The sequence below is a fragment of the Osmia lignaria genome, chromosome 12, assembly GCF_051020975.1.
Source record: "Osmia lignaria lignaria isolate PbOS001 chromosome 12, iyOsmLign1, whole genome shotgun sequence".
NCBI lineage: Eukaryota > Metazoa > Arthropoda > Insecta > Hymenoptera > Megachilidae > Osmia > Osmia lignaria.
The window spans coordinates 2,765,681-2,781,424 of record NC_135043.1 but is presented as its reverse complement, the minus strand read 5'-3'; the positions used below and the strand labels follow the sequence as shown (position 1 = coordinate 2,781,424).

At 41.1% G+C, this 15,744-nt stretch overlaps 2 protein-coding genes across 2 annotated transcripts; both read right to left on the bottom strand.

The window, feature by feature from the left end:
* Positions 1 to 11,473: 11,473 nt before the first annotated feature.
* LOC117602863 (uncharacterized) lies at positions 11,474 to 12,778 on the bottom strand. The gene has a single exon (XM_034321386.2). The coding sequence runs from the start codon at positions 12,776 to 12,778 to the stop codon at positions 11,474 to 11,476; it is 1,305 nt and encodes a 434-aa protein (XP_034177277.2).
* Positions 12,779 to 13,075: 297 nt separating this feature from the next.
* LOC143305950 (uncharacterized) lies at positions 13,076 to 14,638 on the bottom strand. Its single transcript, XM_076691283.1, has 3 exons — positions 14,626 to 14,638; positions 14,333 to 14,539; positions 13,076 to 14,001 (listed from the first exon to the last, which is right to left on the bottom strand). Exons 1-3 carry the CDS (start codon positions 14,636 to 14,638, stop codon positions 13,076 to 13,078), a joined length of 1,146 nt encoding a protein of 381 aa, XP_076547398.1.
* Positions 14,639 to 15,744: the final 1,106 nt, after the last annotated feature.

Below are 15,744 nucleotides of genomic sequence, written 5' to 3'. Positions count from 1 at the left end.
GAATCTCATATTGAGTTCCTCTAGGTTTTCTCCAAATACTATAATATCGTCGATGAAGACAAAGCAGATTTTTCCAATTGAGTCTCCTAAAGCTGTATTTATTACTCTTTGGAAGGTGCGTGGCGAATTTCTTAATCCGAAAGGTAGGACGTTGAATTCGAATCGTCCTAGTGGATGTATGCTGAAAGCTGTTTTGTGTATATCCCTTGGGTTCATTTTGATTTGATGGAAGCCTGATTTTAGATCTATTACATGATATACTTTTGCTTGTCCTAATTGATCAAAAATTTCGGTTATATTTGGGAGTAAATATGGATCTGGAATCGTTTTTTCGTTTAATTTCCTATAGTCTATCACTAGTCTCCATCTTTTCTTCCCTTCAGCTGTTTCCTTCTTCTTGACTACCCAAGTTGGAGCGTTAAAAGCGCTTTTTGAGTGTCTGACAAAACCGTTTGCGATTAATTTCTCCGTTTCTCGTACTGCAGTTTCTTTTAATTTATGTGGCAAGGGAAATTGTTTTACATATACGGGTTTCTCGTCCGTTAGGTTAATTTCGTGTTGTTCCGTATTGTAGGACTCTATTTTATCTCCTTCTAACCAAAATATGTCATTATTTTTATCGATCAGTTCCCTCATTATGGCTTTCTTGTCCTCAGATAGGTTTCCTAGTCGAATTTTTTCTAATAGTTTATCTCGTCGGTTTTCCGTTTCTTTGCTTTCCGTCACAATACTGTTTCCCTTATTTTCTGTAAGACTGATTGTTTCTACTTCTAATATTTCGTTTTCGTTTATTTCTGGTAGGTTTTCTGTTTTTTGGAATCCTTCCAGTATATCTTCTACGTCGTATGAGGCATAGTTATATTTGTTTTCTAAAAGGTCGGTTTCGTTTTTGAATTTGATGTTTGTATTTTCGTCTACTTTGGTTAGAAATTCTGTATAATCATATAAATCTATCTCGCACATTTCTTCGCTTTTATCGAGTACTGTATTTATATTGTTTATTATTTGTTCTACATATTCGTTATCTGTTTCTAGATGTTCTTCCAGGTTTGATGGCGTCATGTATTCTGTGTTTACTGTTGTGGTTTGTTGTTTGTCTGTTGCATTATCTAGTCTGTCTACTATGTTCAATAGGTGTAGGATGTCGTTGTTAAGGCTATATTCTGAATCTCCTGTTAAGGTTTCTGATCGTGAAAGGTTTTGGTCTAGACTGTTCTTGTTGCTTAGATTTCTGCTAATTTCTGTTTGGTGCAGGCTTCCTGAGTCCGTGTGTACGGGGGTCAGTGTCTTGTTCGCGTGAGTCGTGTCTTGAAGTATTTTGTTGAGGAAGCATTTTTGCTCGTCTGTTAGTTTTGGTAACTGATGTGAAGCTAATGTTTGACTTGTTATGTTTGCCTCTCCTGATTTTAGTTCGAATCTTCCATTATTTATTTCTACGTATCCCTCGTCTAATCTTAATCTTTGTTCGAGGAGCACCTTTATTCCTAATATTCCGTCGTATGGTATCGAAAAGTCTTCTGGTGCTACGTGAAAATCAAAATATTGGCAATTTATAGGTATTCTTACTGCTCCTAGTGTTTGTATTGGTTTGTCCGTAATGCCTGAAAGTAATATTTTTCTGTCTTCTAATATTGCGTTTATAGGGATTTGGTCTTTTTTTATAATATTCAATTGTGCACCGCTATCAATGAGGAGGTTGCATTCCTTTCTTGTGTAAGGATTTTCTATTGTAATGTATTGTAATAGGTTTTCCAATCTCAGTGAATACATTGCCATTCTTGTTGTTATTCTTTCTTCTTTTATGATTTGATTATCGGGCAAGTTGGGTCCTAGCGTTTTTTTCTGTTCTGATTCATTCAGCTCTGTACTGTCGTTAATTTTATATGTTTCGAGCGGCTCATCATTGCTCCTCCCTATGCGCTCTCTCCAGGAGGAGTCTATTCGTTTCCCTGTCTGTGCTGTTGGTGGTTTTGCCCTCTGTGGCATTCTTCTGTTGTGTGATTCGTACTTTTGCACAGGTTGCAGATTTTTCCGGCGCTGTTTTCCAGGCTTTTTAGTTTCCTGCATGCGTCTATTAAGTGTCCTGGCTCTTCGCAGTAGGAACAAATATCTCTTTTTTGTGCTCGTAGTTCGATGGCTTTCAGTTTTCTACATTCTTTTATTGTATGATTGGGGGTTCTACAATAGTCGCAAAATTTTCGCGGTTCGTTCGTGTGTCTCGGGTTATCTCTGTTGCTATTATTATTTCTGGAGTAGTTATTGCTGTTAAAATTTCCATTGCCATTATTATTTCTGAAGTGATTATTGCCGTTAAAATTTCCGTTGTAGTTATATTTTCTCTGGAAGTTACTATTATTATGGTTAAAATTGTGATTATCTCCATACAAGTCATTTGATCTACGTTGAGGGTTTCTCAACTCATAGTAGCTTCCTGCCGAGTGACCTAATTGGTTACGATTTTGGTATTTAATTGGGTGTGTCCTAGTTTGGAAGACTCTTGCCCCTTCGCATTCTTCTGCATTATGGCCTTCTTCGTTGCAGTTTGTGCACATGATCAATTGGAGTCTATTGTTTTTCGTTAATGGACAGTGTTTTATAGTATGGCCCAATTTATTGCAGAGTGGGCACATAGGTGTTGGGCAATTTTCGGCTGTATGGTATCTACTATTACAAATTTCGCAGAGTTCCGTAATTTTTGGGAATCTTGTGCAGGTGTTTGGATCGTGACCGCTTCCTTTGCACTTCCAGCATGTTTCGTATTCAATTATGAATGGGCATTGGGTGACCGTGTGACCCATTACTTGGCAATATTGGCAATAATTTCCTTTTGATCTATTCATTCTACATGCGTCTATGGAATGTCCCTGGGTGTTGCAATATTTACAAATAAGCTCTATCTTGTTTCTAGCGAATTTACAATTGTATGATATGTGGTCTTTGTTTTTGCAGTATACACATGCCGCGTTATTGCAAAATAATGCTTCGTGGTTTGGTTCTTTGCATATTTGACACGTATACGTTACTGGGTTTGCGTCGTATTTCTCGAGGCTACATAGTACGCTAGCTGAGTCGCCTCTCAGCATGTTTTGTTTCTTTAACCTTGATTCGATGTCGATGGCCTCTTGTATAAGGACGTTTAAATCGTCTTTCTGCTTTAATTCTATTCTAATTTCCTGCTTTAGCCCATTTTTGAAGCTTTTTACTGCGTCGTTTTTAATCGTCCTGTCAAAGTCCTGTATGATTTGTTGGTTTATGCCTGTTTCCATTCTTTTTAAGTCTTTAATTTGTATTACTAGTTCCTGTAATCTATTCCCGTAGCTAAGTACTGTTTCGCCTGGTTTTTGTGTTAATTCTGTTAATTTTCCATATAAACTGTGTATATTTTCGGTGGATGGGAATAATGACTTTATTGCCTGAATAAAATCGTTTACGTTATTTATCGGTGAGTTTATTAGTGCTTTGTATACCTCTCCTTTTAATTTAATTTTTAGGATCGGGATTAGACTTGGTTCGTCTACGGGTGTTATAATGTTTTTAGCATGTTTTACTTTTTCAACGTATTTGGTAACTGAAATATTTTTCCCGTCGAATTCGGGTACTAGGTTTGCTACGTATTTCAAGGGTAATCTTAGAGGTTGGATTTGAATTTGTTGGTCTGTCATTTTCTTTCTCGGACTTACGCAGGTGAGTGTTAAATTTCCTTCGCTATTCTCTCCGTCCAGATTTCCTATTAGGCTTGGTTGTTCTGTGATTCCTTCAATTTCGAGTAGGGATATGTCGTTTTTGCAGCTGTTGTTTATTGTTTCGTTTAGTATTTCGGTATTGTTTCTGTTATCCTGGGGACTTATTCGGATTAGTGGGGATGCGAAAGTTCCTGTTTGTTTGTTATTATCTGCTTCGTTACTTGGGTTAATTGTAAATCCTATACTCTTGTTTTGCCAGTTGGCACTTCCGTTTTCCGTTTGGTTAGTGTTTACTGTTAGATTTTTAACGTTCTTTGTTCTGGGTATTGCACCTAGATTTGTATTCGCGTTTGACGCCTCGGCTGTGACTTCTGGTGTGAAGTCAAATGTTCTTCGTTCTGTTGGTGAGCGCGGTGTTTTACGGCTTTGTAAAAAGGCTGACGCGTAATTACGATCTTCTACAATACTTTTAAGTTCAGGATTTTCTTGTGTCCTGCTTCTTGTTAATCTGTTTCCGTCCGTAGTATTTTTGTTATCCGTTGGTTTAAGATTTTTATTATTCATTTGAAATTTTCATTATTTGTGATTATTTAGAGGGTAAATGAGTTCGTTTTATATTTAAGAGATTTTTATGTATGCTTCGTAGCAGTATTTCAATAAATTACTTGTGTTGTATATAAAATTGATTCGAAAGTGAATGACTTGGATTTTTCTAAGGTTGCAGACAAAGATTTATATTCTCGAGCTAGATTTTTTTCTTGAATCTACCCTATATTACAGGTTAGTAGCGTTCGTTGGCGTTCGATTCGTACCGGAACCACTGTGAAGTCGCAGGGTCCCCTCTCTCACCGAGTCCTCTGCGCACTTGTATAATTATCTCTAAGCTACTGATTTGGTAGGGGTTCTTACTTACCTTTCGCTGGGCGTGGATACCTGTAGAAATGAGTCGTCTTGGTTAGTGGAGTCGGTAGGGTAGATGGTCTAATTGAGGTTCACGCACTTCTGATCACAACAAATGTTTATTTGGTTCGAGTACAACTTTTAACTCGCGCGCGCTTTACGGATGAGGTTGCTCTGTCGGATCCCTGAGTTCCGTAGCAGAGTCGTACTTCGCGGAGTTAGGTGCGCGTCTTAAAATTGGTATCTCGGATTTTCGCTAGACGAACTGGCCGATTCCGAACAGCTTTCGCGGATCGCTTAGGTGATCTGATCACTACAAATTCTGGGGTTGATAAAAATTATACTGTTCTGTCTACACGGGTTCTGTACTGGTTCTGCGCGATATTGGATCTGTCGCGAGCGGGCTTGGTCGCGTTATTATATATTGATGAGCGAGGTCAATCGTTTGGTTGTCAGTTCGGGTGAACCACCTCGTTCGGGTTGTCAGCGTTCTTGCGATACGTTGACCCGAGCGAGCTGCTCACTCAGACTTTTCGGAACTATGAATTCGGATAATGAAATAAGAGTTTAAAGAATGTGGATGGCGAAATAAGGGTTCCAAGAATGCGTCACAGGACGTGACAGTTAATATAGAAAATATCAGTTTTTGCAAAATATGAACAAGGGTAAAGATGCTTAAAATTAATTAACAAAAATATAACGATATGAAAACGCTCTGATATCACAGTTGAAACTTTTGAGTATTATACCGGTCGCGCGATTATCACTATTTCGCTTTCCTTCAATATGACGTAAAATCGGCGGTTTTCGCCCGTGAGGGTACACCCCAGCCTGAGGTACTTTCGTAACCCTCGAAAGGGCTGGACTAAGATGCCCCTTTGATAACAGAAAATTGGAATGGCGAAATTGTAATAATTGAGGAAAAATAATGAAATCAGTCGATACCTCGTGTGGTGGAACGATCTGACCTGAGACTTTCTCGTAACCATGAAGGGTTGGACCAGATCGTCCGTTTTGCCAGGAGATAACGTCGTGTTTAAAAATGGTAATAGGATCGACTTACCGTTACGCTGTACAATAAAATACAAGATTTTTAGATTCGCTTGTAATATTCGCTTTGTATTCGCTTGATGATCTGGAACACCAAAGAACGATAAGATTTCGATCACTGCACTTGTCGCGGCGGAAACGGATTATTTGGGACGAGTACGTCGACGAGAGACAAACGAATAACGAAAAATAATTAATGTAATAATACGCGGAATGAAGTTAAAACGGAAAATTACGCGAGCAAACGATTTAAAAACAGAAAGAAAAGATAGAAGATTAAGGAGAAGGAAGGTTTAACGTGCGCGTCTATGAGTCCTTATTCAGAATTCCGATTATTTTAACCTGCACGGCACTCTGCCTCGCTACACGGAGGACTTTACCGCAGAGAAAATATCGCGAACTTCCAAATAACTTTGTCTCTCGGACACACGGGCTCCCGATCACGTACTTACGATTGATCGATCAAGAGTGACAAATTTCGTGCGCGATCGATGGTCGAAGGGCCCGTCGCGCGAACATCGTCCTTGGAGGGGACGGTTTGGCGAATCGTAGTTCGTTTTCGGAAGTGTAGCGTGCCCGGTGATTGGTTAAGACGCGCGAGCTAGACGAAGATCTTTCATCCCCTTTCTTTGATGTTCCTTTCTTTCTACTTCGTCGTCATGATAGTTTCAACGGTTTTCAGAAACTACACAGTATTTCTCTTTATATGTATAATTAATTAATTGCATTGAATTGAAATATAACTATTGATTTGATTGAACTGTAAAATGAGATTTGAAATTAAAATATACAGGTTTTGGCAGATGAAACCGTCATCCGTATATCAGGATCAAAATTGTTCGCTTTCCTAATTTGCAATAAAGATGGTCTAATTTAATAGGTTTGAAAGCGGACGATGCGCTTACGGTGGTTGTAATGCCGTGGCAAATTATGCGTTTATTAAACAATCTATTCGCATATTTGTTTCGATGAATTCGGCATTCGCTTTCTATGAATTTAAACAATTTCAATCTGGCGAACATTCCTTCGAGAACGTTCCTTTGTTCAAAATTTGCCGTTATCGCAAGGCAGTTCTTAGAATTTTCGATACAATAGTGTTTATTGCTTCGAACGACCCTTAATTTTCGAACGGCGGTCGAACGTTCGCGACGTTCGCTTTTATAAGGGTTCTCAATTCTTACTTTCATTGTTTAAATTCATTTTCATCCATCCACTCTCTCACACTATCGTTACGATCAGGTAATGGTGATCCTTGTTGGACCGGCTGACGCTTTGTGCAATAGAGAGAGAAAGAGTTTTCTAACAAAGGAATTATTACGATTTTCCCGTTTCTACGCAGTTAGCAAGGGAAATTCCCGGAATGCGAAGCACTGGCTAACTGCGTAGCGCTGATGTTGTGCTACGGCTCTCTCTCTCTCTCTCTCTCTCTCTCTCGAGCTAACCCGAGTTTTTATGCATTATTACTGTATTATATTACTATGGCTGGCGACGATAGTTTTAAGGAGGGTCACGCAAACTATTGAAAAGAAGAAAATAGAAACGACCTTTCCTCGTGTACCTCGCATGAGAAATTCTCGTAACCCTCGAAAGGGCATGACAAGATACACGATTCTAGGGTAGAGCAGGTAAAGAAGAGAAAGCGATAGAGGAAGTCAAAAATAGAAAAGAATTAAACTCAAACTCTTCCGTGTACACCCCTGCATGAGGAATCCTCGTAACCTCGAAAGGTTTGATAAGAATGTACAAGGTCGAGGAGGAATGAAAAGATTGGCGGAAAACCGAAACACCCGTACGCCCCTTACATGAGAAATTCTCGTAACCCAAAAGGGCTTGATAAGGGACGCAAGGCGGATAAATTTCAAATTTTCCGCCGGGACGTAACACAAGCTTTCCTCTACTTCCAGAGTGTTGCCTGCTCTTGACCGTAGTCAGAGAAGATCTGCACTGATACCGTGTGGAACGCCTCTATTGACTTGGCGCTTTTTTTTATTATAGGGTTCCTCTAGATTTCTGGAATTCCCCATCACGTGACGGCCGAGTACCCCTGCTCCTTCTCCGGTATCCCAACTCTAGATTCTCACCCCACCGCGAGATCCCCGGGGTTGCGCTGGCGCACACGTGGTCGCTCGTTGATAATTTATCGATATTCTGTTTTATCGGCCTACTTACCGACTCTACGTTTATCGGCTCATTTAATAGACTCAGTTATCGATAAATGAAAATAATTTATTACAAAATTTATACGATACAAATTAAACTAAATACTGAATATAAATAACGAAAATTAAATAAAACATTTTGTATGAAACTAAAATATAAAAATTTGATTATAATTATAAAAATGAAACGAAAAAGGTGCTGCGTCTTCTTATCGGGTCGTTATACATTCATTAACAAACTATCCGAATAGCAGCTGAGGAATCGTATGGCTTTCTCGACTTCGGTATACAGACCGTATAATTTCAAAGATGGAACGTAATTTTTCTCAGCTCTGTTTTCGTCACGCATACACTTATGGCTGCGGCTATTGCACTCCTTGTGCTCACCAAATATATGGATGGAATACTTAAAATGTCCTTCTGAAGTTCTCTAGCTTTGATGTGCTGAGGCCCTGTTTCTTATTTTCGCGCATCGACTGCTAAAACGACAGCTCTACGAATATTTAAAATATTGTTTTTAATTATATTTCGGTACGCAACGAAGCCACGATCTCTGTGACCCTTCGTTTGCGTTTTCTCAGCAACGTGTCTCAACTTTTTACATAAATTACGAAGTAAGTGATTGGTACACTCAATTTCTTTAACGGTTACTTTTTGCTCTCGGTAAGGTCTGTTATTTACAATAGTATGATATACGTTACTATCACCGTCGGCAACAACCATTCTATATATCAAGCCATGCATTTCAATGCTGTATTTGAAACCTTCAGCGATAGCATCACTTTCCATGCTACTAGAACTGGCATAACGATCATAGTTTTTATAACATTTATGATGTTTTGGGGATGTAGCTTTTCGTTCTGCTATATCACATATTGTGCAGTATTTATTGCGTATGCCGATAAACAGAACTTTTCCTGTGCGGAAACCTACAACGGCACCGACACCGGAAAGTGAATTATAATTCGTTCCATACGATCTTTTCATCCAGCTACCATCTGCTATGACAGTTATGTATGGAATACCTTCGACGACTTCATTGTTTTCAAAAGCTAATCGTCTTTCTTCTTCACCTGCTGCCTGCATGGTATGCATTGCGCTTTTCATAAACTCATCTACAAGTTTTTCACGGTACCTCCGGTACGTAGTTTCAGCCATGCAGGGCATGTTCAGGGCGGCGTATAATTCTTCTAATTGTGCATAGCCGATTCCGACTGTAACAGTCGCGGTCGTCATGGCCTCATTTATATTCATTATATCTGAATTCATTGGTTCAGACCAAACAGTATCTTCGTAATTGCACATTTGGCACTTGAAGAAAAACTGTGTGAGGCACCCATGCTGGCGACTACCGATCATTTTCCAATCGCGAAAATGACATTCAATACCTCGCGCATGATTGTCGAACGTTCTATGTATTTCATTCCAAAAGAACTGAACGTCAACAATGCGGCGGCCATCTGGCACATTTTCCGAAATACGTCCCATATCTTCGTGTCCGACGTCTACGACGAGATTGTCGTCGCTATCGTCCAGGACGTTTTGTACTTGTACATCTTTATTTGCTAAAAGGACGTTTTTCGATTATGTGATGCGCCCCGCATCATCTTTATTTTCATTTGCTAAAAGGACGTTTTTTTGTACTTGTACATCTTTATTTGCGAAAAGGACGTTTTTCGATTCTGAGATGCGCCCCGCATCTTCATTTTCGAAATATTTATCTTCGAAAACTGCATCAGCTTGAATCGTTGTTGTCAACGATTCCCATTCTTTTCGTCGCCTGCAAAGTAAAACGAATGTAGGACAATTCACACAAGTTACTGAAATGTACATATAAATTGTTAGCACTTACAGTTTTCTATAAGCTTTTTTGAGAGAGAGTCTTTTCCTTAACAGCAATCCGTGACGAGTGCTATTTTTTTTATTTCCCATTTGTGCTTATTTTTTTCACAAATGCTTGGAAATTTTCTCAATAATATATATGTATGGCTTCTATGCGAGGACGTCTTATATATATGTACGTCTTCTATGCGAAGATGTCTTATTGTTAGAAAGAAATGGATAACAAAGACAGCCATGGCAACGCGTTAAAAAAAAACGAAACGCCAACGCGCTCTCGTTTTACAATTTCACTGGCGTCGTTGAACTTGGAGCGTACGGACTGTTTCGGAGCGAAAAAAAAGTGAAAAGAAAATGGATTTACAAGGAGACAGTAAGAGTTTCTTGTTTTCTTTACTTCGCGAGTGTCATTGACAATTATAATAAGGTGACCATTTGTAACAAAAATATTTTTTTCTTTGTCTCATATACAGTGGGTTTATGTGAGCCTATAATGAAAATTTAAAATATGTCTTTCGTAGATTCAAATGAGTTATGTGCATGCTTAAAATTTCGACAAATATAACACACGATTATTCCAACAATTATTGCAAGAATTCTTGCAGAAACCGTTGCAATAGTCGTCTGTTTCATTGTCTCTTGGAAACGCGTCTAGAAAAGGCAATTTTCGAACATTTTCATTTCAGCCTGTGATGAAAATTTAAAATATGACACTTGTAAAAAATATGTTATGAGGACGCTAAAACTTTAATCCAGATCGGTCAATTAAAATTTCAGAGAATTGCGACTTCTTAGATGAAAAGTCACAATTTTCAGAAATAAATTACTTGTAACTTCTTAGTGCATTGACCGATCTCGATGAAATTTTTAGCATACACATAACATATTTTTTACAAATATCACATTTTTTTCATCACAGGCTGAAATGAAAAAGTTCGAAAATTGCCTTTTCTAGACGCGTGTCCAAGAGACAATGAAACAGACGACTATTGCAACGGTTTCTGCAAGAATTCTTGCATTAGAATAATCGTCTGTTACATTTGTCGCAGTGAAGTTGGCCACACATACATTCACTAACACATTCACGCTTTTGTCTTCCGGAGTATCATCCACGTTATTCAATTTTTTTTAGATGATAAACAGGAAGATAAGGAACCGCAGCCGGAAATGCTGTTGCAGCTGCAGCAGCAGGTACAACATCTGTGGTTGCGGACGCAGCCGCAGAAACCGCGGCAACCGCAGCCGGATCCGCTGCTGCAGCTGCAGCAGCAAATACATGAAATACGAATGAAAATGGAACAGTTACAACATATAAAACAACATGCTGGATATATCGTAAGTCGTTTTTTTTACGTTCCTGTTTGTACGATTTCTAATATTCTTTATTTATATATAATAACATAATATTTTTTTTTTCAGCTACAACAAACGGCACAAGTACAGCAGATCAAAAATTATCAGCGGTCGCAGCTATTAGATTTATACCAACCAGATGAGTATATCGTAAGTCGTTTTTTTACGTTCATGTTTCTACGTTATTTCCTTCGTCTATCCACTGTTTATGAATAATAACATAATATTTATTTTCCCAGACTTACAGAAGAGAAAGGCAACAAATGATAAGGCAACACCGCCGTGAAATCAACAGATTGCGGCGGGGGGAGGCAAGGCCCCTGTATATTACAGTATAATATATTATGCTGGACGATTTAATTAATCACGTTGATCTGACGGACTGGATTTACCGGAGATTATGCAAAAGTTAAATATTGAATGACTGAAAATGCTACCTATTTGTTGAGTGTATGTATGTGTGATGATATGGGTTCCTGATTTGCATGATCAGTTGGTTTGACCTTCTTGATCTGCCTGATTGGGTAAGGGTACAAGTCGTTTAACGCTCCGGTCCAGTGTGGTTGTAGCTGTCTTAATCGTGACGGCACGAACGATGCCATCAGAGCCTGGGTGGACTTTGATGACTCTGCCGAGGGGCCAGTGCAAGAGTGGGACCAACTCCTCCCTTAGCAGGACGATTGTGTCCTTTTTTATCGGATGATCCCCCTTTGTCCATTTAGTGCGGGTGGTCAGTTCGTTGAGGTATTCTCGATGCCATCTTTTCCAGAAATGCTGCTTTACTTTCTGGACGTGTTGCCAGCTGGACAAGCGGTTTGATGGAATGTCTCTGAAATCTCGTTCACGTAAACTTGTTAAGGAATCCCCGATCAGGAAGTGACCGGGGGTGAGGACTAGCAGGTCATTTGGATCTGATGAGATTGGTGTGAGGGGGCGAGAATTAAGGACGGATTCAATTTCGATTATTAACGTATTGAAGTTTTCAAAGGTGAACAGCTCCGTGCCTGCCACACGTTTTAGATGATACTTGAAGGACTTGACTGCAGCTTCCCAAAGTCCTCCAAAGTGGGGCGTCAGCGGAGGGATGAAGTTCCAATTAATGGAGTGTTCTGCGAGGAACGTGGTGACCTTCTCGCGATGATCATCGGATTGTAATAGTGAACGCAGTTCGTGTAATTCGTTGTTAGCGCCAACGAAATTGGACCCGTTGTCTGAATACAAGTCTGAACAGAACCCTCTTCTGGCGATGAATCGCCTGAGAGCGGCCAAGAACGCTTCCGTTGTTAGTTCGCTGACGACCTCTAAATGGACTGCCTTCACAGCGAGGCAGATGAACACTGCCACGTATACCTTGATCTTACTGCGGTTCCGGTGTTTGCGTTCTTTAATGAAGAACGGGCCGCAGTAATCGACTCCAACGCTGCTGAAAGGCCGAGACTCCGTGACCCTGGCTGCAGGTAGATCTCCCATGACGTACGCCACAGGTGGTGGTCGAGCCCGACAACAACGGGTGCAGGTCTTTATGACTCGCCATACCTGGTTTCGGCCGTCAATGGGCCAATATCTTCGTCTAATCGCGTATAGGGTAGCCTGAGTACCTCCATGTAATTGAGCAAGGTGTTCATTCTCAATTATGAGTGTGGTGGCTCGGGTCTTCGGAAGGATAATTGGATGCTGCTGTCCAAATGGCATCAATGAGTTTTTTAGGCGGCCACCGACTCCAAGAAGTCCATGGCGGTCTAAAAAGGGATTCAGACGTAGAAGTTTGCCCTTCATTCCACGACTGTCGTTCATGGATAAGTTCTTGATTTCATCTGAAAAGTAGATCCGTTGTATGAGCTTGATTATGGCATCGTGAGCGTATCTCAATTCCGTTGCTGTGAGAGCTCCTTTTAACCGATTATTCGGTTTCCACCGAAAGCAGTGTGCAACGACTCGAATTAATTTTCCCCATGAAGAAAATCGTTCCACGATGGTAATGTCAAAGTTGGTTGTTGCCAAACAAACAATGCCTTTCTGTTCAGGTAGGTTGCTTGGACAGGGTATATTTATGTCTGGCCAAAGTGCTTCTTCGCCAAGTAAGCACCTTGGTCAGTGGTGCCATATTGATGGTCTCAGGAATTCCTCCGGTGTTTGGCCTCTGGAGATGAGGTCTGCTGGATTGTCCGTGGTCGGCACATGTCGCCAATCCGAAATGGTCGTTTCGCTCTGAATCTCAGATATCCGGTTGGCGACGAAGGTTTTGAGCAGGTGTGGCGACGTCCGTAGCCAGTGTAAAACGATCGCGGAGTCGGTCCAATAGAAGGTGCGATTTATGGTAACCTGTAATGCCTTTCGTGCGGTAGAGACTAGAGAAGAAAGGAGTAATGCTCCACACAATTCCAACCGAGGGATCGATTGGGTTTTCAAAGGCGTCACCTTGGATTTCGCTAACAGAAGCTCCACCTGACAATTACCATGTGTATCCGTTGACCGGAGGTAAACACAGGCTCCGTAAGCTCGCTCGCTTGCGTCGCAGAAGCCATGTAGCTCAATGTGCACGGGTTCATTAATAATGGTCTTCCTATGAAACGTGACATTGTTCAACAGTGGCAATTGTGTGTAGTAACGTACCCATTCGGTGTGTATGGTCATTGGCAGTGACTCGTCCCAATCGACCTTCAAGGTCCAGACCTTTAGTAGCAAAACCTTTGCTACTATTATAACCGGACCGAGGAGGCCTAAGGGGTCGTAAATTTTTGCAATCACTGAGCTGATGGAGCGTTTAGTAATGGAGTTTGTGGATACGTTCGCCACGGAATATCGGATTGCATCATCAGTTGATTCCCAGACGACCCCTAATGTTTTTATAGTAGATGATTCTTCTAAATGCAGTTTTTTGTGAATATGTTGTTCCGGGAGTCCCTGTAAAAGTGGTTTGTGATTCGAAGCCCATTGTCGAATGTGTAACCCGGCTGATTTTAGTAGTTGAATCATTTGTTCTCGTAAGATTAATGCTTCTTCTATTGATGAGGTTCCTGTAAGTAGATCGTCCACGTAGAAGTCTCGTGTTAGGATTTGAGCAGCGATGGGAAATCGATGTCCCTCATCTTCCGCGAATGGCTAAATATGGTGCTGCCGATAGGCCGAAGGTGACTGTATTTAATTCGAAAGTTCTCAATTCACCGTCGGGATTGCGCCAAATAATTCGTTGATACTTCCGGTCTTCCGGACGGACAATGAATTGTCGATACATTTTCTCGATGTCTCCGATCAAAACGAAACGATGACTTCTAAATCTGATAAGGATGAGTAATAAATCTTCCTGAATTTTAGGCCCGATGTGTAACGTTTCGTTGAGCGAAATACCGGTCGTTGTTGCTGCTGAACCGTCGAATACCACTCGCAATTTAGTGGTTTCGCTGGTGACCTTTGTGACGCCATGATGAGGCAAGTAGTAGCCGTCTCCGATTTCGTCGATGTCTCGCAGCTCTGACATATGTTTTAAGTCCAGATACTCTTGCAACACTGCTTGGTATTGTTGAGATTGATTTCGGTCGAATTGTAATCTTCGTTCTAAAGATGTCAGGCGTTTTAGAGCCCTTGTCTTGGACTCTCCCAATCGTGACAATCTGTTGTTAAATGGGAGGGCTACTATGTACCTTCCCTCGGCATTCCGTTGAACGTTTCGTCGAAAATGCTCCCCGCATACTCGTTCCGCGTCTGACCAACGTTGGATTTGAGGTCCATCTTCCAACTCCCAAAAACGAGTTAAGTCGTCTTGTACTGTTGTGGTCACGTAACAAAGGGTGTCCTGTAAACGTCTAGAAACTGGGGCACTCCCCCCAATGATCCAACCTAGTTTCGTCTTTTGTATAAATAAGTCCGGACCGTCTGGGGGTGAAAGGTTTATCTGTCCGACGCGACGCTTAAAAGAGAAAGGGCGACTCCGGCGCCCAACAACAGGTCAATGGAAGCGGGTATATGGAACGTAGGGTCCGCCAGTTGTAAATTCTTAGGAATATTTATGAGTGCACGGTCAATAGGCTGGTCTGGAATGAATGAGGATATTGTCGGTATTGTCAAAAAAGTCAAAGTCCGTCTGAAGTTATTGGTTTTTGATTTTAAGGTCGTCGTAACTGTGTGTTTCGAGATGGTCGTCATGGTATTAAGAGCTCCAATTGGTATTGAGCATTTCCCTAATGGAATCCCTAACCGTTTGGCGAGAGCCTCGGTCATAAAGTTCGCCGACGCACAAGTGTCGATGAGCGTTCGACACGGGACCTGTTGGTGATACTTATTCAAAACGTAGACCTGTGCGGTTGCTAAAAGGTCTTGAGAACCTGCGTCGACAATAAAGGCTTAATGATCTGTCGAACCTATTGAAGTTTCTGATACTAGTCAACTAGAATGCCGTGGGTTTTCGTTTGATGAAGTTGAGCATTGTCGAGACGCTGGTTCTGCGGTCCTGACTGGTTGGTGCAATAAGGTGTGGTGCTACCGGTGGCAGATGCGACAGGTGCTGCTGGTACAGGTGTCAGCGCTGTGCTCGTCCCTGAAGCAATTCTGACACAATGTTGTCTTCCGAAAGGCTGTGATCCTCTCATGCGCTGGTAGTCCGTGGAACTTCTCACAAGTCCAAATGCCGTGATCGTCGTTGCAAATTGGACACCGCCTCAGCGGGTTCGTTATGGTCGTTTTATTCCTCGGTCTACGTTCGTCATACGGATGATGACGAGACTTCGCGGCTAAGAAGGCGTGACCTCGTGATGGTCGGTGTT

What these genes read in the sequence shown, in the direction of transcription:
- LOC143305950 (XM_076691283.1), bottom strand. An exon ending in TTCAGCAGCAACAACGACCG is followed by an intron (nt 14,002 to 14,332) that starts GTATTTCGCTCA and finishes ATCTACTTACAG; the next exon opens with GAACCTCATCAATAGAAGAA.
- LOC117602863 (XM_034321386.2), bottom strand. Translation starts at nt 12,778, where the DNA reads ATGAACGACAGTCGTGGAATGAAGGGCAAACTTCTACGTCTGAATCCC.